Source organism: Ahaetulla prasina, chromosome 7, assembly GCF_028640845.1.
Source record: "Ahaetulla prasina isolate Xishuangbanna chromosome 7, ASM2864084v1, whole genome shotgun sequence".
In the NCBI taxonomy this organism is placed as follows: Eukaryota; Metazoa; Chordata; class Lepidosauria; order Squamata; family Colubridae; genus Ahaetulla; species Ahaetulla prasina.
The window spans coordinates 68065650-68091657 of record NC_080545.1 but is presented as its reverse complement, the minus strand read 5'-3'; the positions used below and the strand labels follow the sequence as shown (position 1 = coordinate 68091657).

The window sequence follows — 26008 nt, the reverse complement described above, 5'->3', positions numbered from 1 at the left end:
GTCTATTGGTAGCTCCTTTACATTCTTACATAAGCTCTTGCTTTTATAATAAGTCATAGTATATCTAGCTACCTGATTTTCTGTCAATCTCTTTTAGGCTACATTTGATTTTTCCAATCATCAGGGTTTTCACCAGTGGTGGGATTCAGCCAGTTCGCACCACTTCAGGAGAACCGGTTATTAACTTTCTGAGCAGTTTGGCAAACTAGGTGTTGGAAGAAATCATTAGGGCAGAGAACCTGTTGTTAAATTACTTGAATCCCACCACTGCTTATTACACAGCCATAGATGGAACAGACAGTATAATTTGCTTTCAAAGAAAAAAGAGAGAGGCAATTGTTTGGTTTTACATGAATTACATGTACAGTATTTTAATTACAATTAAGCAAATATTTAAACTTTGCAAACAATATTCCTTGAGTAAAACCAATTTCCAATTTTAATTCCAGCCTATTTTACCTAGAAACCCTAGAAATTTGTCAATTTTTTTTTTAAATGATCAATTACTTCAGTTATGGTAATTCTATATGTTAAAGCTAAAATTAATACACTAAAAGTCCTTAAAGTATTTAAGGATCCGTAAAGCATTTTGAGTTGTTTTAAATTTTTAAAAAATCGATTCTTATGACTTATGTCTCTAGACTTTTTTCAGATTTTTGAAACTGCAGTGCATTGGTACTCTAACTCCTAGTAGAAATGCCCTGCACAAAATTAGTGCTGTTATGAAAAGGATGATTACACATGATTGACTTGTCCTATGAACAATGTAGATATGCTCAGCAATATCAAAAGATAAGAATATTTCCAGCAATCATATTGCTGCCTCTCAATTTTAACTTTTCTAAATTTGGAATAATGAACATAAGTAACTAAGAACTAAGTAACTTTTGATATAATTTGATGGGAGTTTCTCAGTTGTTTTGTCACTAAGATCAGTTTACTCTTTGGCATCTCCTATTCCTCCAGCAGTTATTGCAAATGTAGCTTCATTTTCAGGCATTTCAGGACTGAAAAAAGAAATAAAAGTTAATTCTTTTTACTTTCTTTTTAGAATTGTGTAAATAAATTGAGAGATACTATGCATGATAGAACTGGCTGCAGAAATTCAGAAGAATACTAGATAGGGGCAAAAAGTTAGTCTTCTATATCATTTGGTAGTGGTGGGATTTTTGCAGCCCAGATTTTATAAACCTATACATTATTATACAGAGTAGAAAGTTGGTCTCTGACAGAAAACCACTTAAAGAAACTAGAAGCATTTGAAATGTGGATTTATAGACGACTGTTAACGTATAAGCTGGGTTAACAAAATCACAAATGAGGAGGTGATAAGCCGCCTGAGAAAGCAAAGCAAAATCATCAAAGCCATTAAAAAGCAAAAGTTAGAACATTTTGGACATGTGATGCAACACCCAGAAAAATACGGCATCCTTCACTTAATCCTCCAAGAAAAGATTGAAGGCAAACAAGGTCCAGGCAGAAGAACATCATGGCTTCAAAACCTAAGGGACTAGTTTGGACAAAACTCAGCAGCACTTTTTCATGTGGCTGTTGACAAAAATAGGATTGCCAACAGAGTCGCCAACGTCCGATGACAGATATGGCACAAGAAGAATAATACATTATAATTGCTGTTAGTTACCTTCAAAAATAATGTAATTTTCATTTAGCTTTTCTCATTGTAGAAGCAATTGTTACACACGTCATTTTGGATATCATGTTACAAATAGTCTTTGGCTTATAATAAAGGTAAAGGTAAAGGTTCCCCTCGCACATACGTGCTAGTCGTTGCTGACTCTAGGGGGCTCATCTCCGTTTCAAAGCCGAAAAGCCAGCGCTGTCCGAAGACGTCTCCATGGTCATGTGGCCAGCATGACTCAATGCCAAAGGCACACGGAATGCTGTTACCTTCCCACCAAAGGTGGTCCCTATTTTTTCTACTTGCATTTTTACATGCTTTCGAAACTGCTAGGTTGGCAGAAGCTGGGACAAGTAACGGGAGCTCACCCCGTTACACGGCAGCACTAGGGATTTGAACTGCTGAGCTGCCAACCTTTCGATCGACAAGCTCAACGTCCTAGCCCCTAAGCCACCATGTTGGCTTATAATAGATCATTTAATAACTGTTTGAAGTTATGACAGATTTTTAAAGGATATTTATGATCTGTCCTCAAAGTTACAATAGTTGCCATGCCACCAATTACCATATGACTGCATTTCAGACAATTCTGTGCCGGCTTCTGCAGAAAGCCGATGGAGAAGCTGGCAGGAAAAGATGTGAATTGTTACCGCCTACTGGAAGATCTTCCCTCCCGTCCATATGTGAGACTGATAGGGTGGGGAGTCATATGATGGGCTGGAGAAATGACAGCTCCTGTCTGTACATGGAGGTCAGGGCAACTCTTGCAGTGGGCTGGAGAAAAGAAGCTCAGATCTTTGTGATCTGAACTTCTTTCTCCAGCCAGTCACTAAAATTCCATTCTGCACATGGAGGGGAACTGGCTACCCTGCCTCAAAAGACAGCTTCTTTGACCTGTCCACTTAACAATCCATTTGTTTGTCCCAAACGCACTTTTTCAAGAGTCAACCAGACTTTCTAGTTTTTCTTTGAAGATGTTTCACTTCTCATCCAAGAAGCTTCTTCAGCTCTTCAGAAAAAGTGCCTTTGGGACAACCATGACCTGGATAACTGAGAATCTCCATAGACATAGATAAATCCATGACTTGACACTTCTTGTTTTATGACACACACTTCTTTGTAACCCAATTCTATGGCATTAAATGTTTATGTTTCTTCTGACATCATCAATTATAACTTCTATATTACACATTGGACAGAAGCATGCTATTAATATAGAAGTTAGAGTTGATAGTGTTATGTATCTTTAAATATTTTGGCGGGAAACAAGCACGTTGCTGATTGGTTGAAGCCGCCGGTTAAACAGTATATAAGGAGAGGTTTTTCCCCAGCCAGGTTGCTGGGTTCACCCTATATTAAAGAGCTGTTGTCACTACACTGGTCTCCAGCCTCGTTACTTCCCGAACTTAACACTGGCGACGAAGGTGGGATCTCGAGGCTAAGGAGAACCAGAACCGAGCTGAAGCACGGAAGAACCGAACCCAGCAAACACAGGGCAGAAACGCGGAGATGGCCAGTTACACTCCGCCCGCACCGTTTGACCCAGCTAGAGAGAAATGGGGAACGTACATGACCCGTTTCGAAAGCTTTCTAGAAGCAAACGAACTGCAAGGAGTTCAGACAACCGCAAAGGGCATACTTCTTGAGCCACTGCGGTCCGAGGTCATCGACATCGCGGAAGCCCTGGCAGAGCCAACGCCGGTACAATCGGTATCGTGGCAAACTCTGCAAACCCTGCTAAAAACCATTTCGCGCCAACGCCGTCCAAATCGTCGGCGTTTTGAATTTGGAGGCGCCGACAGCTGAGGCGAATCCATCGGCGACTACATGGCCGCCCTGGAAAGCCTCCAAAGACTGTGGGTACCGAGACCTGGGCGAGGCGCTGCTGGAGCAACTCATCCGGGGGTCAGAGACATGCGTTTGCGGGCGGCTGCTATCAAAAGCAATCTAACGCTGGCAAGCGCCCTGGGCGAAGCCAGGCGCATGAAATGTCCACCCAAGCGGCGGAGACCCTGCAAAAGCCACTCACACCAAAGGCGAGCACAAAGTCAACCCGGTGCACCAAGAAGAGATCCAGACCGAATCCGGCGGTGAGGATGAGGAAGGGTTTGTCGAACCGAGAAAGCGGCAAAGAGGACCGGGACGAATCACGGAAGTTGCGGAGGTCAACACCAGCGTCAACACTGCAAGTTCAAGGGCGCTACATGTCGGCGGTGCGAGAAGAAGGGCACCTAGCTCAAGTCTGTCGAGCTCCCCAACCTTCCGCCGAAAATTCAAATCGGCCAATCAGGCGGGATCGGCAAGGCGACCCGTGATTGGCTCAAACAAAAAGCGCGAACTCGAATCAAGCGACTGTGATCATAGGCGCGCCTCAACCCGGGTGGAGAAGAAAATCTTCACCAAGCCCAAAATAGAAGAGTGCCGTGCCGACTAGAAGTGGACACGGGTCAGCGATCACCATCATGTCCTGGGACACTTTGGCGAAGTCACTGCCATCAGTCGCGGCGCCACCTGCAAACACAACGGCTACGAGTCCACGACTACCAAGGGAATCGCATCCCTGTTAGAGGACCACCTCTGTCCGAGTCGAGTACGGACCACACAAGAAGACCCTGCCCATCACGATCGTCGAAGGGACCCTGCCTGGTTGTTGGGACTAGACTGGTTTCGTGCACTGGGCATGGGAGTGACTGGCATCTACAGAAGTGACTGTAACCTGAAAGACATACTCATGAGCAGTTCGAAGATGTCTTCAAGGACTGCCTGGGCAAGTACAAGGGACCCCTATTTCCTTCAACTTAGACCCCAGGTAGCCCCATTAGGTTAAAGGCAAGGAGGTCCCTTTGCCCTTAAACCTAAGATTGACAAGGAGCTAGATAAGCTCATAAATCAGGGATTCTGGTGCCAGTCGATCACGCAAAGTGGGAGACACCAATCGTCACCCAGTAAAACCAGATGGGTCAATTAGAATCTGCGCTGACTACAAGGCGGCGTTAAACAAAGCCTTACAGAAAAGCGCTTACCGGTTCCGTGGTGCAACACTTGCTGCACTCTTTGGGGCAAGGGCAAGTCTTTGCAAAGTTAGACTTGGCTCAAGCCTATCAACAACTGCCCGTGAGCGCCAACACAGCGAAGCCCAAGCGATTGTAACTCACAGGGTGCTTTCAAGTGTACCCGATTACAATTTGGGGTGAGTGTGGCACCGGGCTGTTCAAAATTTAATGGAGCGACTTCTGCAAGGGCTCCCAGGGTAGTCCCTACTTGATGATGTATTGATATCAGCGAAAATTTAGAGGAATTGGGGAGCGTTTGAGAAAAGTTCTGGGCATTTTCGGTCAGCGGACTAAAGGTTAAAGTGAACAAATGCCAGATAGGGGTAGAATCCGTCGAGTTCTTGGGCTACGAATAGACAAGAAGAATTCACCCACTGAGAGCAAGGTCAAGGCAATCAGAAAGGCTCCAGCGCCCAAAAACAAAACAGAGCTACAGGCATTCCTGGGGCTAGTGAATTTTCTGCGGTCTTTTTAAAAACAAAGCGACCGTTGCTGAACCGCTGCATAAGCTTCTGGGAAAAATACTGTTTGGTCTTGGGGAAAGTCGGAAGCTAGGGCTTTGAAGCAGTAAAAACCTACTCTCGGCGATAGCCTGCTCATCAGTATCATAGCTCATTGCCATTAGTACTGGTTTGCGATGCCTCCCCTTACGGGGTGGGGCTGTGCTCAGCCACAGACTTCAAAGCGGCACAGAAGCCCCTATAGCCTTCTACTCCAGAGCGATGTCCTCCACAGAGGAACTATAGCCAGTTGGATAAGGAAGCGCTAGCAATTGTGTCAGGGTAAAAAGTTTCACGAATATGTTTTGGTAGAGACTTTGAAATTGTTACTGACCATAGACCGCTGTTAGGATACTGGCTGGCGACCGCCCAACGCCTGTGGCACTTTCGCCACGATTGACCCGATGGACTATCTTCTTAGCCGCTTATTCCTACAAGCTGCAGCATCGACCGGAAAAGAAGTGGGGCATGCGGACGCTTTAAGCAGATGCCCACTACCAGGGGCGATCGAGACCCCACTCGGGGCGCCCATCCTGCTAATTGACTCTTTGGACTCTGGCCCAGTCACATCTAAGGAGGTGGCTCGGGCATCATACCGGGACATTACTTTGAGGACTGTACTCGGTTGGGTACAAGAGGGTGGCCCGCTGCGCGGGCGGCGTTTAAGGAATTTGTAAAAAGCGTGGGAACTCTCGGCTCAAGGGGTGCCTGCTATGGGGTGATCGGTGGTGATCCCGGAGAAATTGAGGAAAGGTATTGGACCTCCTCCACGAGGTCACCCAGGGATCGTAAGGATGAAGGGCTAGCAAGAAGCTATGTGGTGGCCACTCATGGACTCAGAAATTGCTGAGAGGGTAGGAAATGCCAGGCTTGCCAAGAGTCAGACCTCTACCCCAACGGCCCCAGTCAGGGAATGGGAAAAACCCCAAGGGCCCTGGTCAAGAATCCACATTGATTTTGCTGGCCCTTTCCACGGCCAAACCTTCCTAGTGGTTGTCGGCGCTTTCTCTAAATGGTTGGAAATCATTCTCATGAGATCCATGACAGCCGAGGCAGTAATCGCAGCCCTCGCCACCTATTCGCAACCCACGGGTTGCCTGACACGCTAGTATCCGACAACGGCCCGCAATTCACGGCAGCCCAGTTTGAGAATACTTGGCAGAGGAGGGCATCCGACATGCCCTCTCTGCGCCTTTCCACCCTGCGTCGAATGGCCTTGCAGGCGTTCCGTCCGGGCGCTAAGGAGGCGTGTCAGGCTCAAGCCAGGCGACTGGCAAACAAAGATAGATTTCTTTCTGGCGTTCAGCACAGAACCCCAGCACTGCTACAGGCAGAAGCCCAGCCGAATTATTGATGGGACGGAAGCTCCGGTGCCCACTGGACCGTTTAAATCCCATTACACACCAGAGGGTTACAAGGGGAACTGGAAAAACTAGAGAAATGGGCATAGGCGACCGAGTGTGGGCCCGCAACTATGGGGCGGCCCAAGTTGGCTAGCAGGGCAAATCATAAAAGCAACGGTCCAAAATCATACTTAGTTGAGTTAAAGACAACCGGTATGGGCGCCACATAGATCAGATAAGAAGCGAATAGCCGAACAACCCGAGCTAAATGAGACAGATAATGACCAATCATTATTTGAACCCACAGCTGACCATAACCCGGGGGAGGCGCAAGACTTAGCTGAGTTCCCGGAGGTCCAGCGACGCCATCAGGTTCCCGATGGAAACAGCAGGGAAAACTCTGAAAGTAATCCAAGGCCGGATGGCCTAGAAAAAGAGTCTGCAAGTAATCCAGGGCTGGATGGCCTAGAGAAAGAGCTGGGAGGAGCAAACAGCCCCTCCGACCAGCTCAACCCACTCCCATGGACTGAACCGCGCAGGTCCGAAAGAATCAGGAGACGCCCAGGTTATTTGCGTGACTACGTCGAAAAATAACATGTAAATAGAGGTAAAGTGTTTTCTGGGAGGGGAGGAGTGTTATGTATCTTTAAATATTTTGGCGGGAAACAAGCACGTTGCTGATTGGTTGAAGCCGCCGGTTAAACAGTATATAAGGAGAGGTTTTTCCCCAGCCAGGTTGCTGGGTTCACCCTATATTAAAGAGCTGTTGTCACTACCCTGGTCTCCAGCCTCGTTACTTCCCGAACTTAACAGATAGAATTGGGTTACAAAGAAGTGTGTGTCATAAAACAAGTAGTGATAGTGTCAAGTATAAAAGGATAATAATTTTGTTCTTGGTATCATTATAATTATTCTGTTGTTTTGCATAGACCCTGAGAGCTTTTGCATTGGAGACAAATTTTGTGTGTGTCTAATCACATTTGGCCAAATATTATTCTAAACTATGTATTCTATTCTATACTGTAGTGTATACTATAATGTACTGTCACAACTGACAGTATATTAAAGTAATTTAGTCATATTTCTTAGTTTTTACACATAAGTTTAAAAACTAAAATCTAAATGAGACACAATGATCACATAGAGTACGTTGAAGTATAGTGTACTGTACCAGTCCATTTCTATATTACCTATCATATATCTTGGCAATACGTAATTCTCCTCTTCCCTTCCGTAAACTAATCCTTGTTGTAGAAGCATGAGCAAGGATATGTCCTCCAATGGGTTTCTTAGGGTCAGCCTGAAAGCTACATCAAATAGAGACAGAGCTGTTATATCCAAAGTGGGAAATATGGTCCTAAATTACTGAACATCTTGAAATAATATTGATATATAGTTTGCCATGAGAAACATCAATATTAACAAAATAACATTCTTTTAATTGTTGTGTGTATGCCTTCAGGTGAGTGTAACTTCTGCACAAATTCCTGCAATTTGATGGTTTAACCACTATACCAAGTACTCAGTTTTTCACTCTTCCCACCCCCCTCCACATATTACTGATCATTGGCTTTATTGATGTTGGACAAAAAAGGGCATAAACTTAAATTTAAAAATAATAACCAATAATTCCTCAAAATAGCACAATCTGAATACAAAGAGAATGCATACAACAGAGCTAATGGTTGACAAAAAGAAATGAATTCTTGACTCAACATTCTTTCCTATTTCTGAAACCATTGTTAATTTACCCATCAACTACTATCTTTATGCAGGGAGCCAGGAGCACATTGTTTGCAAGTAAATACTAGTAGCAAGCTTGCTCTGTATAATCTGCAATGGGAAAACAAGATACTGTATGAGTCTCAATCCCTCTCAGGATCATTGAAGGAGAATATGAATTGGTCCAATCTGTTGGCTTCAGCACAGACTGATTTAGCACAAACAGCTGATTTGGCAGTTCCTGGCATACTACCAATCACCTGTTTCCAGGCTGCAGGGATTGTCAGCACTGCCCATCACTGCTGCCACCCATTGCCACCTCTGCATGCCCCATTTTTGACGTCCACACATCCCATTTTCGGCCTCTGCATGTCTCATTTTCGGCCTCTGTGTGCCCCATTTTCAGCCTCTTTGCATCCTATTTTCAGCCCATTCCAAGGAGCGGGGATAGCGGCAGCAATCCCCACCACCTGCAATAGGCTGGAAATGGGACACATGGAGGTGGCAATGGGTGGCAGTGGCGATGGGCGGCGATGGGCTGATAGGTGATGGCAATCCCCGCAGCTTGGAACAGCTGATCAGTGGTATTCTGGGAGGCAGATCCAACTGCCAATCAGCTGCTCGTGTTAAATCAGGCTGTGCTGAAGCTGGCCAGGCTGTTTGCTGTTTTCTTCAAGGAAGCAAATTGCTGAGAGGCAGAGGCAGATATTTTTTTCTTCCCCAAAAGCTAGGTGCATCTTATAGTCCGGAGCGTCTTATAGTCCGAAAAATACAGGTACTTACGTCATAGTTGCTCCAGGATCAGAGGTCATTTGATTAGTCACAAACACAGCCACATTATATTCTGCAGTAAGAAAATTAGGCCAAAAGATGGAATAGGCATAAAGAGAGAGAAAAAATATTCTGCTGGCATTCTTTTCACAACCTTTTGTTAAAGCATTTCTAATAAACTATGCCTATAAAACTCTCCACAATATTGAAAAAGCATGAAGAACAGTTTTAATAACCCTAACAGAAAAATAAAATAGTATTAAGGAAAGTTTTCTAATTTTCAGGTGTGTGGACATCAAATCTTTAAATTCTCTATTGCTGAGAATTCTTTCAGTTGAAATATACATATCTGGTAGTTGCCAAGATTGGGAAATACTAGTTTTTTTAAAAAATATTCTGCTGGCATTCTTTTCACAATCTTTTGTTAAAGCATTTCTAATAAACTATGCCTATAAAACTCTCCACAATATTGAAAAAGCATGAAGAACAGTTTTAATAACCCTAACAGAAAAATAAAATAGTATTAAGGAAAGTTTTCTAATTTTCAGGTGTGTGGACATCAAATCTTTAAATTCTCTATTGCTGAGAATTCTTTCAGTTGAAATATACATATCTGGTAGTTGCCAAGATTGGGAAATACTAGTTTTTTTAAAAAAGCAGTATCAACTTAAGCCAGATCATTAAAACCAAATTAAAATGTGTGGAGTACAAATATATAGGGAGTATTACTAAAAAGATTCTATCCGTTATGTCTTTCAATCTCACTGGGATTTTCAAAAGAGAAAACAGTTTACATAAAATCATGCATTTAATCTAACAAGTTGGGTTTTTTTACTTTATCCCACCTTCTGATATTTTCTGAAGTCTTGAGAGCATCTGAGCAAGTTTCTGTTGCCTTTCAGCTAATTCTCCACGACCACTAAAATCCACACGAAACAGTGCCATAATGGAATCTATTATCTGTACATTAAATATCAAAAATACATTTGTTCATGAGAATAAATTTAAAAGATTAACATATTAATTAAAGGAATTGAGGCATATAATAAACAGGACTATAAATATATACCAGTAATTTGAAGATGCCAGGTTCCTCATGGAATTTGCCAGCAACATAATCAAGTAGTTCCATTTGATGCTCACCTTCCAAGGAGAAAATAGTAATAATAATATTTGTTTTAAATCAGAAAAAAAGAAGTACTTGCTAGATAGACTAAAATGTATAATAGTTGAGTTCTTGTTACAACTGACATAACTAATTTTTAGTATATTTAGGTTGCCATTTTTAAAATGTTACTTTAAAATAATTCCAAAAGAAGTTAAATACTTCATAAGTATTTGAAATCCTCTCTTGAAAATTCTGTAAAGTATGATAATTAATATTCATTTCTAGCTGAGGTCACATTAATGTTTATATATCTAATTATAAATTTTACCTATAACTCTGCAATATTTCCATATAGAAGTCATCTGTACTGTCATGTTCAAACATTTGATGTGATTTTCCTAATTTACTTATTTACTTAATGAAATCTAATCTAAGCCTTAGTAAGGCTACACCTAGAATACTGCATCCAGATTTGGTCACCACATTGCAAAAAAGATGTTGACGAAAAAGTGCAAAGAAGAACAACTAAGATGATTAAAGGCCTGGAGACGAAAATATATGAAGAACGGTTGCAGGATTTGGGTTTGGCTAGTTTAGAGAAAAGAAAGACAAGGGGAGAACATGATAGCCGTATTCCTATATTTGAGAGGTTGCCACAAAGAGGAGTGGATCAACTTATTTTCCAAAGCGCCAGAAGGCAGGACAAGAAATGATGGAGATTAATCAAGGAGAGAAGCAACCTGGAATTAAGGAGAAACTTCCAAACTGAGAACAATTAACCAGTGGAACAGCTTGCTGTCAGAAGTTGTGGGTGCTTCATCACTGGAGGTTTTTAAAAAGACTGGACAATCTGAAATGGTATACGGTCTCTTGCTTGAGCATGGAGCTGGACTAGAAGACCTCCAAGGTCCCTTCCAGCTCTATTCTGATTGATTGATTGATTAAAACAAGCTTTCAGAAATGTGGTCTTATCACAATAACTTAGAAAATTCAGATTAAACATTTAAAAGAGTGTTTATACAATACTGTATTAGAAAAAGAAAAAGAAACCCTTATTACATGAATTTCCTTAAGAAAACAGTCTCTTGTCTGTTATAAACAAACCAACTGTACAGAATTCATACAGTGCAGTGATATGGTTTAAAGGGAAGGCAATATAAATATTTCTTTGGGGAGGAGAAATAAACTGATAAATATGTTCAGATTTTGGGAAATTTTATAACTCAATCTTATGTGAAAATTATCCTGAGTATATTCAAAATAGAAACACAAATTGAAAAATAGACATAATTCCAATGATAATCCCTTGATGCAGGGGTGGGCTGCTGTGGGTTCACAGGGGTTTGGGAGAACCTCTAGCTAAGATTCTGTGCAGTTCGGAGAACCCCCAAATCCCACTCCTGGCTGGCCCCGCCCACCCCACCCTGCCCTTCCCAGGAGTGCACACGCGGCCTGTTTTGGATGCAGGTAAGTACACGGCACATGTGGAGGCTCGGGGAGGACAAAAAATGGGCCTACTGGAAGTTCGGGAAGGCCAGAAATGGGCCCATTTCTGGCCTCCAGAGGGCCTCTGGAGCTGGGGAGGCCGTTTCCTCCCTCCCAGAGGCTTGAGAAAAGCCTTCGGAGCCCAGAGAGAGCCAAAATGCCTCCCCCTGCCGTGATGCAGGAGGCTAACTAGGCCATGCCCACCATGGCCACAGCCACTCAGCAACCGTACAGAGAACCCCTTGCTAAAATTTTTGAAGCCCACCCCTGCCTTGATGCATAATTGTTCATTCTTAAAATGAGCAGGATTCCTATGCCATTTTGTTGCAATCTTACTAGTATAAGCCCGTGCATACAATACATTGTCAAGAACTGCCTCATGATCCGCATTGAAGCGATCAGCAATGTCACGTAGGCGGTCTGGACGACTGGAGTGTTTCTTAGTTAAGGTATCTGATTTTTAATTCAGTTCTCAGATATATAGCTGAAGTCCATTCACAAAAACAAATATTTCCTCAAAACTGAGCACTTCCAGATGCTAATTCCCCCCTTTTCTTAGTAATTATGCTCTTTTGATTGCCAGATGCTACTTGCAAATCACTCTTAATGCAATGGAAAGGTCCAAAACTTACAATCTAAAAATCTATTTGTATTTTGACCTCGCTTGAAGGACAAATTAAATTCACATTCCATTAAATTCCTCCTATGTTTATGGACTTTGTCCCCATTTTAATGACTTCTCCTATATCGCCTACTTCTCAGCTCCTAGCATGCAACATCCAGCCTAGCTTAGGGAAGCAAATTAGTTGACAGGCTGTTTTCACAACTTCGGATTCAGGTTGATTGACAACATGAAGATGTTCTCCATGAGCTCCAGACTGACAAACCTCATGGTGAACGTGCTTGTGTTTTGCAAATTGTGAGAACAACATCTATCCAAGTAAGGATTAAGATACATTGCAAATTAATGACAAATGGGAAGATCTCTCCCCTGCATGTGGTAAATTTGTTTAATTAGCTTTCACCTTTTCCTCTCTGCACATTAAATGTCTCTTCTGATTATGTTGTACCATAAGCTCAAATTTAAAATGTATTATTAATACTGTATAGGACCGTGATGTAAAACCTATGGCACTGTGCCAGAGGTGGCACATGGTGCCCTCTCTTTGGGCATGCGAGCAGTCATCCCAGTTCAGCTTCGCCATGCATGCATGCGCACCTCCTGCCAGTCTTCAGGTCTCTGCCAAGCATGCATGGGGGCACATGTGGGGGGCGCATGCTCATTCATAGGGGGCAGATGTGTGCAAGGTGTGTACTGGTGTGCATGACATGCGGGGGACACGTGTGCATCCGCAGGAGGCGGAGTCATGCAAGGGGTGTGTGTATGCACAGGGACACATGCAGGACCCCACAAACACATGTGCAAGGAGCTTGCACATGCATGCACAGGGGCGGAGTGCATGCGTGGGGCTGCACATGCATTGCATTTTGGGGTTCAGGCGCAAGCACTCTGTGGGCACTTGTTCTTGAAAAGGTTAGCCATCACTGGTATAGGCAATCCTTTGAAATCCTTTCATCCTGTTCAGTCGACACAATATATTCAGGATACAATGTGTTTTCTGTGTCAATGAAAATAATCTTCCCTCCTGTATATCCATCTGCTCCTGGAAGTTGGGCTGTCACTAAAATGAATAATAATAGTAACAAATTTTCAAATATCCAAAATCAAGATAATGAATGAATTTTACATTAAATCCCCCTTTTTCTTTCGGCCTCTGCATCAAAAGCTCCACACTATTATGTTAATTAGGTGAGTAAAGATCAAAATGAAAGAGTTCAACTTATTCTAAAATTAATTTAGAAGTGGCATTTCCCAGGGTGAAATTGGAACTAATGATGATAAGGCTGTCAATAAGATTCATTTTTGTTATTGTATTTTATATTGGCTGTATATTTGCATTTTCTTCCTTGTATATTGTATGTTGCCTTAAATTCTGTACAAATAAATATTTGCATATCAGAAGGGACTGGAAATATTGCTGCAGCCCTGGATGAAGCTGAGAATATTCTAGTGGTGCAGATACTGTTTCCTCCACACCTATCTTGTACAATATAGTAAAATTGAAAAATTTGAGGCTGCCATAAAATGAATACTGTCAGAAACAATGGAAGAAGTTTCATCTTCATTTGCTGATCATTCATCGTCTCCCTTGTCAGATGGAACATATCAAGTATGTTCTGACTTATTTATTTATTTATTTATTTATTTATTTATTTATTTATTTATTTATTTATCGTATTTATATACCGCCCTATCTCCCTAGGGACTCAGGGCGGTTCACAGGCAGATAAAAAAGTACAAATAAATACAGAATAAAATAACAATTAAAAAACTTATTCTACACAGCCAAATAATTAAAAAAGCAATATAAATAATAAAACCCATTAAAACCAATATAAATTTAAAATCTAGTCCAGTCCTGCGCAGATGAATAAATATGTTTTAAGCTCGCGGCGGAAGGTTCGGAGATCCGGAAGTTGGCGAAGTCCTGGGGGGAGTTCGTTCCAGAGGGTGGGAGCCCCCACAGAGAAGGCCCTTCCCCTGGGTGTCGCCAAACGACACTGTCTAGCAGATGGCACCCTGAGGAGTCCCTCTCTGTGAGAGCGCACGGGTCGGTGAGAGGTATTCGGTAGCAGCAGGCGGTCCCGGCCCTATGCCATGGAGCGCTTTAAAGATAGTTACCAAAACCTTGAAGCGCACCCGGAAGGCCACAGGTAGCCAGTGCAGTCTGCGCAGGAGAGGTGTCACATGGGAGCCACGAGGGGCTCCCTCTATCACCCGCGCAGCCGCATTCTGAACTAACTGAAGCCTCCGGATGCCCTTCAAGGGGAGCCCCATGTAGAGAGCATTGCAGTAATCCAGACGAGACGTCACGAGGGCGTGAGTGACCGTGCATAGGGCATCCCGGTCTAGAAAGGGGTGCAACTGGCGGACCAGGCGAACCTGGTAAAAAGCTCTCCTGGAGACAGCCGTCAAATGATCTTCAAAAGACAGCCGTTCATCCAGGAGGCGGAGTCATGCAAGGTGTGTGTATGCACAGGGACACATGCAGGACCCCACAAACACATGTGCAAGGAGCTTGCACATGCATTGCATTTTGGGGTTCAGGCGCAAGCACTCTGTGGGCACTTGTTCTTGAAAAGGTTAGCCATCACTGGTATAGGCAATCCTTTGAAATCCTTTCATCCTGTTCAGTCGACACAATATATTCAGGATACAATGTGTTTTCTGTGTCAATGAAAATAATCTTCCTCCTGTATATCCATCTGCTCCTGGAAGTTGGGCTGTCACTAAAATGAATACTGTCAGAAACAATGGAAGAAGTTTCATCTTCATTTGCTGATCATTCATCGTCTCCTTGTCAGATGGAACATATCAAGTATTTATTTATTTATTTATTTATTTATTTATTTATTTATTTATTTATTTATTTATTTATTGTTTTTGTTTCAAAGACTATCACAACTACTTCTCTGAAACCATATCAGTTTACTGGCACAAAAGCTCCAGTGTTCAGATGATTTCCCTTTTATAGGGCTTTATATATTTATATAAATATATTTATATAAATAAATTTATATAAATATATTTATATAAATATATTTATATAAATATATTTATATAAATATATTTATATAAATATATTTATATAAATATATTTATATAAATATATTTATATAAATATATTTATATAAATATATTTATATAAATATATTTATATAAATATATTTATATAAATATATTTATATAAATATATTTATATAAATATATTTATATAAATATATTTATATAAATATATTTATATAAATATATTTATATAAATATATTTATATAAATATATTTATATAAATATATTTATATAAATATATTTATATAAATATATTTATATAAATATATTTATATAAATATATTTATATAAATATATTTATATAAATATATTTATATAAATATATTTATATAAATATATTTATATAAATATATTTATATAAATATATTTATATAAATATATTTATATAAATATATTTATATAAATATATTTATATAAATATATTTATATAAATATATTTATATAAATATATTTATATAAATATATTTATATAAATATATTTATATAAATATATTTATATAAATATATTTATATAAATATATTTATATAAATATATTTATATAAATATATTTATATAAATATATTTATATAAATATATTTATATAAATATATTTATATAAATATATTTATATAAATATATTTATATAAATATATTTATATAAATATATTTATATAAATATATTTATATAAATATATTTATATAAATATATTTATATAAATATATTTATATAAATATATTTATATAAATATATTTATATAAATATATTTATATAAATATATTTATATAAATATATTTATATAAATATATTTATATAAATATATTTATATAAATATATTTATATAAATATATTTATATAAATATATTTATATAAATATATTTATATAAATATATTTATATAAATATATTTATATAAATATATTTATATAAATATATTTATATAAATATATTTATATAAATATATTTATATAAATATATTTATATAAATATATTTATATAAATATATTTATATAAATATATTTATATAAATATATTTATATAAATATATTTATATAAATATATTTATATAAATATATTTATATAAATATATTTATATAAATATATTTATATAAATATATTTATATAAATATATTTATATAAATATATTTATATAAATATATTTATATAAATATATTTATATAAATATATTTATATAAATATATTTATATAAATATATTTATATAAATATATTTATATAAATATATTTATATAAATATATTTATATAAATATATTTATATAAATATATTTATATAAATATATTTATATAAATATATTTATATAAATATATTTATATAAATATATTTATATAAATATATTTATATAAATATATTTATATAAATATATTTATATAAATATATTTATATAAATATATTTATATAAATATATTTATATAAATATATTTATATAAATATATTTATATAAATATATTTATATAAATATATTTATATAAATATATTTATATAAATATATTTATATAAATATATTTATATAAATATATTTATATAAATATATTTATATAAATATATTTATATAAATATATTTATATAAATATATTTATATAAATATATTTATATAAATATATTTATATAAATATATTTATATAAATATATTTATATAAATATATTTATATAAATATATTTATATAAATATATTTATATAAATATATTTATATAAATATATTTATATAAATATATTTATATAAATATATTTATATAAATATATTTATATAAATATATTTATATAAATATATTTATATAAATATATTTATATAAATATATTTATATAAATATATTTATATAAATATATTTATATAAATATATTTATATAAATATATTTATATAAATATATTTATATAAATATATTTATATAAATATATTTATATAAATATATTTATATAAATATATTTATATAAATATATTTATATAAATATATTTATATAAATATATTTATATAAATATATTTATATAAATATATTTATATAAATATATTTATATAAATATATTTATATAAATATATTTATATAAATATATTTATATAAATATATTTATATAATATATTTATATAAATATATTTATATTCTCACATAATGGAAGAATCAATTGTATATCATGATAATATGTAGAACTCCATTATCCAATAAAATTGATATGAAAACCACTCAGAAGGGACACTTCTGTGAGGGAAATAGTTTGATAGAAATATGGAGATAGGATTGAAATATTACTGAAGTTTGAGGATGAAGATAGTATTCAGAAGTGATTCAGACAGTCCTCCTGATTCACTGGTGTATAAGAAAGAAGATAGCAAGATTCTGTCACTATAGTATAACTTTAGTCATCCTGTGAAGTTGATTTTTCTGGTGTACATATCTAGTGGCTACCTACCTACTATCTACTTGAGGTTCCATTCACTTCAATTAGAAACAACATTTATGCGGTGATAGATATTTCAAATACTTTAAAAATGTTTACATTATTAAGATGGCATTTAGTAATTTTAATAATGGATTTAAAGGTTTAAAGCAGCTTTCCAAGTTAGGCATGCTGAAGATGCTCTGGAATGACTACCATGAAAATTCACAACCCAAATATCTTCTGGGAATTCTACCCAACCTGAATGGTATCACACTAAGAAAACTGATCTAGATCAGTGGTGGGTTGCCCCCGGTTCGGACCGGTTCTTGTGAACCGGTAGTGAAACCCGGAAGAGGCTCCACCTATCGACCCTGACATCATCAGGAAGCTTCTGCGCATGCACACAGGCTATCCCGCTGCAAACCAGTAGTAAAGGTAAATAGAACCCACCCCTGATCTAGATATACTACAATCTGATATATTTTATTTACATATATAGTAGGTCCCAAAATACAAAAAAGGTATAGCTCCTTCACTTCTAAAAAGACTATGACTTTTAAATATTGACAAATTAAAATATAGTACCTGTTCAATATACTTATAATTCCTATAGCTTTAGGGAATCATTCCCCAATATGTTCACTAACCTCCAAAGGCTTCTGTGATAGCCATGCTTTCAATCCCACCACCTAGGAGTTTACTGGAAAGAAGAAAAAAACTTAAAATTGTGGAATGTGTAGGACTGAGACTGGCCAAGCCAGGGCGGTAGACAAACAAGAAATTAGTCTGGAATTCCTACATGGGCTCAAGAAAGCAAAGTCTGATACAAATCCCTTGAATGCCATTGAACCTTATCTAGTCTCACCCAGATGCAATAGGCTGTTTATAGGCTTGAGAAATAAAACACCTAACTGACTGTTCACATGTGGATCTGGTTGTTTGTATCTGACAGAATGGGAGCTGATAGAGTATCTACGGTGCTAAATTATCTAGGAATAATGTATTATTAAAATGAAAAATACTAAAATGTAACTTTAGCAACATCAGGAGATGGTAGTAAAATCAATTAATTACTTGATATATGATATTGCAAAAGGGGGAAATATAAAGAAGAGTAATTACCATATTTTTTGGAGTATAAGACACACTCCCTCCTCCTAAAAGTGGGTAGAAATGTCTGTGTGTCTTATACAATGAATGTTGCCGAAGCCCCGCCCACCCACCGGCCTCCACCCTTTGGCCATTTTTTGCCTCCCCATATCATGTTTTCAGCCTCTGTATGTTCCATTTTAGACCCATTCCAGGCTGCGGGGATCACCATAGCACATTGCCGCCAATTGCCACCTCCGTATGTCACGTTTTTAGCTTCCATGCGTCACATTTTTGGCCTCCGCACACCCTGTTTTAGGCTGCTGCCGATTCCCACTGCCTGGAACCATCTGAAAATGCGACGAGCAGAGGCCAAAAATGGGACATGTGGAGGCCGAAAACACGACACATGGAGATGGTGATTGGTGGCGATGTGCTGTGGCGATCCTGGCAGCATGGAACAGATCTAAAACAGAGCATGTGGAGGCCAAAACCACGACACTCTGAATTTCCATAACCCATCAGCTAACATGGATATACTTTAAGTTTTGCCTGGGGGTTTATGTTAATTTATTGGATTCATTGTTTGAGCAGCTTGCTATTTGTGTTGTGGACTAATTGGCCATTGCCTGGGGAATTAATCTGGACTTGCTCGTGGCTGGCTTTGGTTGGGACAGTTCTAAAGCTGGGTGAAGAGAACTGCTGGGGGAAGACAAATAAACCCCTCCATAAACCACACTGACATGTAAGGGGCAGCATAGATAATCAGCTGAAACTAAATTAAAATCAAAAAAATAAAAAATAAATAAAGTAAAAATAAAAGCTCAATAAAAACTTGAGCATGAAGAAAATGAAAAAAATAGGGGTATGGGGTTGTCAATTTACTAACTCAAATTCCTGGCTTCCAGTGGTAATATGGAATACCATCTTTCGCTTCTCACTATACTCAAAAGCAGTCAGAAACCCTGGTTCCTGGGAGGGAAAAATGAAACTATTTAATATGTTTTGAAGTCACGGTCATTTAATATTTGTAAATTGCTTTGTACACTGAACAAATAATGCAAGTAGTAAGAGCAAACAATCATATAATATTTGATCAAAACTCCTAACCATGTAGCAGTGATAGTAGTGAACAAGTTGCCCTTCATCTACAACAGTTTTAGTGACTGTTCAAAGTTACAATGGCATTGAAAAAAGTGACAATGACAGTTTTTCACATTTAACGACCATTGCAGAATCTCTATGGTCCTGATTAAAATTCAGATGTTTGACAATTGACTCACATTTATGACGGTTGCAGTGTCTCAGGATCATGTGATCACCTTTTGCAACCTTCTGACAAACAAAGTCATAGGGAAGCCAAATTTACTTAACATCTGTGTTACTAACTTAACAACTGCAGTGATTCACTTAACAACTGTGGCAAGAAAGGTCATAAAATTGTTTATAATCATTAAATATGTATGGAATTGCATTATCCCAGACAGATCCAATGTGCAACTTGGGGATCCTCCTGGACTCATAACTCCTGCTCAAAGAGTAGGCGATATTGTGGCTAGAAGAGCCTTTGTGCAACTTAACAACTGTGTTCCTTAACAGAAATTTTGGTCTTAATTGTGGTCATACGTCAAGGACTACCTTAAGTTCTGAATATGTTATTCAATATAATTTGCATAATACATAGTGGGGTATATTTCCAAACGTGTATAGAACAGCTCTTGAATTTAAAAATCTCAATAAAGTAGTTAATACTTATTTTGTAAAAAGCAAGAACTTTTTTACAGTTATAGTCTGTTTACAAGATCATTTCAGATTCCTGAGCTGAACTAGATTTACTCTAGGTTTTCATCATTTGTTTACTATGGCTAGACATTGCAAAGCTTGATTCCATGCAGCAAACTATCAAAACATGTGGTGAAGTAAATAAAGGATATGTATTAGATATGGCAGAATTCCTAACTGAATTGGATTGATTTGTGCTGAATCAAAGCAGGATCTGAGGAAGACTGAATCCAAATTACTTTGAAACAATTGGCTATTGATCTGCAAAATCCAATTTCTTCACAAACTATTTGTTCTAAGAAAAAGTGTTAAATAGGAAGAACAGGAAAAAAAATGTTAATGCTGGAGGCCATGGGAGCCTGGGGAACAACAGGATTTGGCTGAACCCTGGCAAGACCAAATCTACTCTGGGTACATGGACTTAAAGATGTGGGCCTTTGCTTTAGGTCTGGATGGGGTGGCACTACCCCAGACAGACATGATCTGCAATTTGGGGGTTCTCCTGGACTCAAGACTCTTCTAGTCATGCCTTGAAGACAACTTTGGATTGTGCATCAGTTGCAGCCTTTCCTGGATTAGGTGTCCCAGCACTCAGTCATTCAAGCCCTAGTCATTTCATGCTTAGACTACTGCAATGTGCTCTATATGGGGCTACCCTTGAAAAGCATTGGAAAGCTTCAACTGGTGCAGAGTGGGGCGGTATGCCGAATCCTTGGGACCTTAAAGTAGCCCATATTACACCACTGTTCTGAGTGTTGCATTGGCTACTGGTTTGCTACAAGGTACAATTCAAAGTGTTGATTATTATCTATAAAGCCCTGCATGGCATAGATCCAGATTAGTTGAGGAACCATCTCACCTCTATGTGACAGGTCCACTCCACCCATGCCAGCAATGGAGGCACGCTGCAGATCCCATCAGTCAAGGAATTCTGCTGTTGGGATCCAGGAGAAGAGCCTTCTATTCTTTGACCCCGGTCCTTTGGAACATGTTGCCCCCTGAGGTCATATTGGCTCCCACCCTCCTGACTTTCTGTAAGAGCCTGAAGACCTGGTTCTGCCTGTTGGCTTGGAGCCCTGATAGGGGAATTTCACACTGGAGGTGGCTGATCAATTAATAGCAGTTCCCACCTCCCCCTTGTATATTCTCCTCCCTTCCCATTTTTAGTTGTAACTTGTATTTTATTGTAAGTTTTAATATAATTTTATAAATTTATACATATATTTATGGTTTTATTTTAATATTGTAAGCCACCCAGAGTTTCCTTATAGTGAGCTGGGCGGCAAACCCATTTTATATTTAAATACATGTATGTATATGTATATGTACATGTATGTATATGTACATGTATATGAATACATTTGTTTGCTGCCCCAGCATTAATTTCTAATAACTTTGAATAATTTTATTAGAATTCTCCAATCTTGAGACTAGGGTAATACAATGCAAGACAATGTCAAATTGTTTTTTGCTAGTTTTTCTGAGTTTTTCTAGTTTTTCTGAGGAGAGAGAAAAGAGAAAAGAAAAAGAAAACCAGGGAAGTGTAGAATTAAATGCTTGCCTAGAAAATGTGGTATATTTAAGTTTAGTGAATCACATACACTAAAGTCAAGGACTACTTGTACATTCACAGGTTTCCCGTAGGAAATAACAATAAAGAAAATCTACTTTTTGCTTACTATAAGTTTGTTGGCTGCTTCTTTTATTTTCTCTACTTTGGCTTCCGAAAGTCCCTTCACATTATATAATGCCCGCTTAGTTGTCATCTGAATCCCTTTGATTGTGCAAATTCCTACTGATTTCAGTTTCTTAATGTCTGCTACATTCTATGAAGGAAATAAACATGTCTAAAGTAGTGAAAGAAAGATGACCCTGAATTTAAGATGATCTTCCCAGAAATCAATATTTTTTGGAATAATGTCTTCATCTTGTCAGTCTCATCTTGCCAACACTAGGTGAAACCAGTGCTGCAGATTTCATCCTTCTTTCACCAATAAATGTGTGCAAGAGGAAAACTTATAAATTTATATGCATTTACATATGTATAAATTCATTACCACAATCCATACATCGAAAAAGGCATGGTCAGGAAAAGACAGTTTTGTCTAATTGTTAAGGCACCAGGCTAGAAACTAGGAGACTGTGAATTCTAGTCCCACCTTAGGTATGAAAACTGCCTTGAGTTATTTATAAACAATGATAGGATAAAAAAAACTAATAAATTATTTGCCTTTAAAATATGGTATTCCCTTTACAATATTCATTTATGTCAAGTATTCTTTCTCACACCAACCATTCACTCTCACACACATATAAACCACTTTCACAAAAATACAGATAAAAACTCACATATGCACACTCTCCTCCTTTTAGCACAGATAGGGAAAAAAAGTATTTGGATAAATATAAGTGTAAATAATAAAAGACCGAAAGAGAAAATCATGTTTAAGTGTATCAAAAGAGTTTACATCCATTTAGAAAACATCCACTTTTGCTGTTGTTATAGTATTGTAGTTTAATCCCTGAATGTACTTACAATTCCATGCTTCTGTAATAGATCAATGTCCTGGAAAAATGATTCCTGTAACATGAGAACAGAATATTGGTTATTTTATTTCTTTACTTATTTATATTCATATTTTTAAATGGCCCATCTCCACCAAAGTCAGGATATAACCAATAAATAAAATCTTGTATAAAAATTTAAATTAAATTAGGTTTAAAACATTTAAAATTATAGATTTTTTTTTTTACATTTATATCCTGCCCTTCTCCGAAGACTCAGGGCGGCTTACAGTGTGTAAGGCAATAGTCTCATTCTATTTGTATATTTACAAAGTCAACTTATTGCCCCCCCAACAATCTGGGTCCTCAGAATGACAATTAAACACCAAAAAGGGAAAAAGAAAAAAAATCATAAAACGGTTATTCCAGGTTTGTGGGGGGATTTCCTCACCTCTGGTGATAGGAAGTTCTATAAAGTGGGGGCAGTGGCCAAGAAGGCTTTCTTCCTAGACCCCACCAAAATTCTTTGACTGACAGAGTCTGCAGTGTATCTTCTCTGTCAGATTGAGTAAGACAGACTGATGAGACGGGGAGAAGCCAGTTCTGTAGGTAAGTTGATCCTATGCCATGTAGAACTTTATAAGTGATGACCGACACCTGAATTGGACTCAGAAGAAAATTGGTATCCAATGCAGTTCATGGAGCAAGGGTGTTATATAGTATGTGTCCTTTGGGCACCCAGTATGGCTGATATGGCCACACTGCACCAGTAAAACTTCCAAATACTTTTCAGGGATAGCCCCATGTAGAGCACATTGCAATAGTTCAGTTGGGAGATGACTAGGACATGAGTGACTGAACATAGAGCTTCCCTGTCCAGGAAAGGGCTTAATTGGTGTACAATGTGGAGTTGGGCAAAGGGCTTCCTGGCCATGGCCGCCACCTGCTTTTGAGCAGGAATCATGAATCCAAGAAGACCCCCAGGTTATGCATCGGATCTGACTGGGGCAGTGCAACTCCACCCAGGACCAGGGATGATAAACTCCCAGGAACAGAAGAGACCATCCACTCTCATACTGGGTTCAGTTAAAGTCTTACCCAGCCAGACCTCCACAGCATCCTGGCTTTGTGAAAGGACATCCACTACAGAACTCATTTCATCAGGAATGGAGATATGTAATTTGGTATTGTCAGCATATTAGTTGTTGTGTCTTGCCCGCTCTCACAGCAGCCGGGGCCTTCTTATCTGCTCCCGAACATGGAGGAATGTATGCCTCCCGGCCCCAGTCCTGGCTCCATGCCCAGACAAGCTGAAGAGGAGGGGGCACCTCCCGGTCCCAGCCCTGGCTCCATGCCCAAGCAGGCTGCAGAGGAGGGAGCACCCCCCGGCCCCAGCCCTGGCTCCATGCCCAGGCAAACGGAGCAGCTAGACCCCTCCCCCTCCTCCACAGCATGTGAGCCTGAGGAAGGTTTATTTCCAACAGCTGCTGATTGGAGTGACCCTCGCATCAGAAGACTGGATAGGCGGAGGCAACAGAAGGAAGGGAGGGGCAGGCCTTAATGAGTGCTGAGTCATGGAGCCACACCCCATGGCCTATATAAAGGATCTGCTTTCTGGCAGTCTCTGAGTCAGGCAAAGTCGAACTTATCTTGCTGAAGTCACTTACTGGTCTCCTGCCTGTTCTGAGGACTTTGCTAGGACTTTGGGCAGAGCTGCAGAGGCAAGCCTGATTCGGATTTCCCTGACCCGGCCATCAGCAGAGGAGTGGGACACGACATTAGTAATACCTCATTCCATGGAGGCGGATGATCTCACCCAGTGATCTCATGTAGATGTTGAAAAGGAGCCCTGAGCCCTGTAGTACCCCACAAAGGGGCCATGAGCTGGACTTTTCATTTCCTATCAACACCAGTTGGGACTGGCCTTGGAGGGAGGGAAAACAGCACAAAACTGTGCCGCCCAACCCAGCTCCTCAAGTTGGCCCAAAAGGATACCATGGTTGATGGTATTGAAAACTGCTGAGAGGTCAAGGAGAGCAAGGATAAAAGCATTGCCACCATCTTGCTCCCATCAGACATCATCCATGAGTGTGACCAATGCAGTTTCAGTCCCGTTTCTGGGCCTGAAACATGAGTGAAAAGGACCCAAATAATCTGTTTCCTCCAGGATCCTCCACAGTTGCAATGCCACCATTTTCTTCACATCCTCCACAGTTGCAATGCCACCTGTCCTAAAAGCAAGTGGGAGGATTGGATGAAAATTGTTCAACATGGAGGGTCCAATGATGGCTTCTTGAGTAGGCATAGACAAACATCTCTTTAAAAGGAGCCAGCAATGCCCTGTCCAACAAGGATGAATTCACCAATGCAAAGACTCGTCCACATGATACATTTTGATATTTTAAAACTCTTAATCTATCTAATTACATGTGGGAAAAGGTAAAGTATATCTTAAGTATATTTAGTAGTAACTGTGAATCAAGGAAGTTCCAAGTTAAACAATACTCTGCTTAGGACAATCACCCCATCCAAAGGAAACAGGAACTAGTTGACAATCTTGATGAATAAATGCAAACTCCATCTTATTTGGCGTTAGGTTCAGCCTGTTTCTTCCCATCTAAGTCTCACGTTTTTAATTAGTCTACAGTCCTGATACCTCCTCAGGTACCAAGTGCAATCCTGTTTAACTTTTTGTTCTCAGCTGAGGTCACCTGCCTGTTGCCAACTAACTCTTATTCTTTTGATGCTGATAAGTAATGATAATATAAACATAGATATATGTTTAATTTATTATTTGTAGATGAACTATTAATTTTATTACATTTCTTGTATGGGATTTTCTCAAGAGACAGCTTACATTGAAAATTATTACTGAACCAAATATACTTCCATACCTCTTCATCTTGGCATCCTAGTTCTTCTTGTACAACTTGGTCTTCTACAGATTTCAT

General features: G+C 38.3%; 1 protein-coding gene across 1 annotated transcript; it reads right to left on the bottom strand.

Moving 5' to 3' along the window:
- Positions 1-836: 836 nt before the first annotated feature.
- On the bottom strand, positions 837-26008 carry DMC1 (DNA meiotic recombinase 1). The gene is made up of 12 exons (XM_058191667.1): positions 25952-26008; positions 23089-23133; positions 22232-22378; positions 19660-19742; positions 18329-18381; positions 13231-13303; positions 11958-12049; positions 10098-10171; positions 9874-9988; positions 9041-9101; positions 7726-7842; positions 837-1007 (listed from the first exon to the last, which is right to left on the bottom strand). The coding sequence occupies exons 1-12, from the start codon at positions 26006-26008 to the stop codon at positions 938-940; spliced, it is 987 nt and encodes a 328-aa protein (XP_058047650.1). The 3' UTR covers positions 837-937.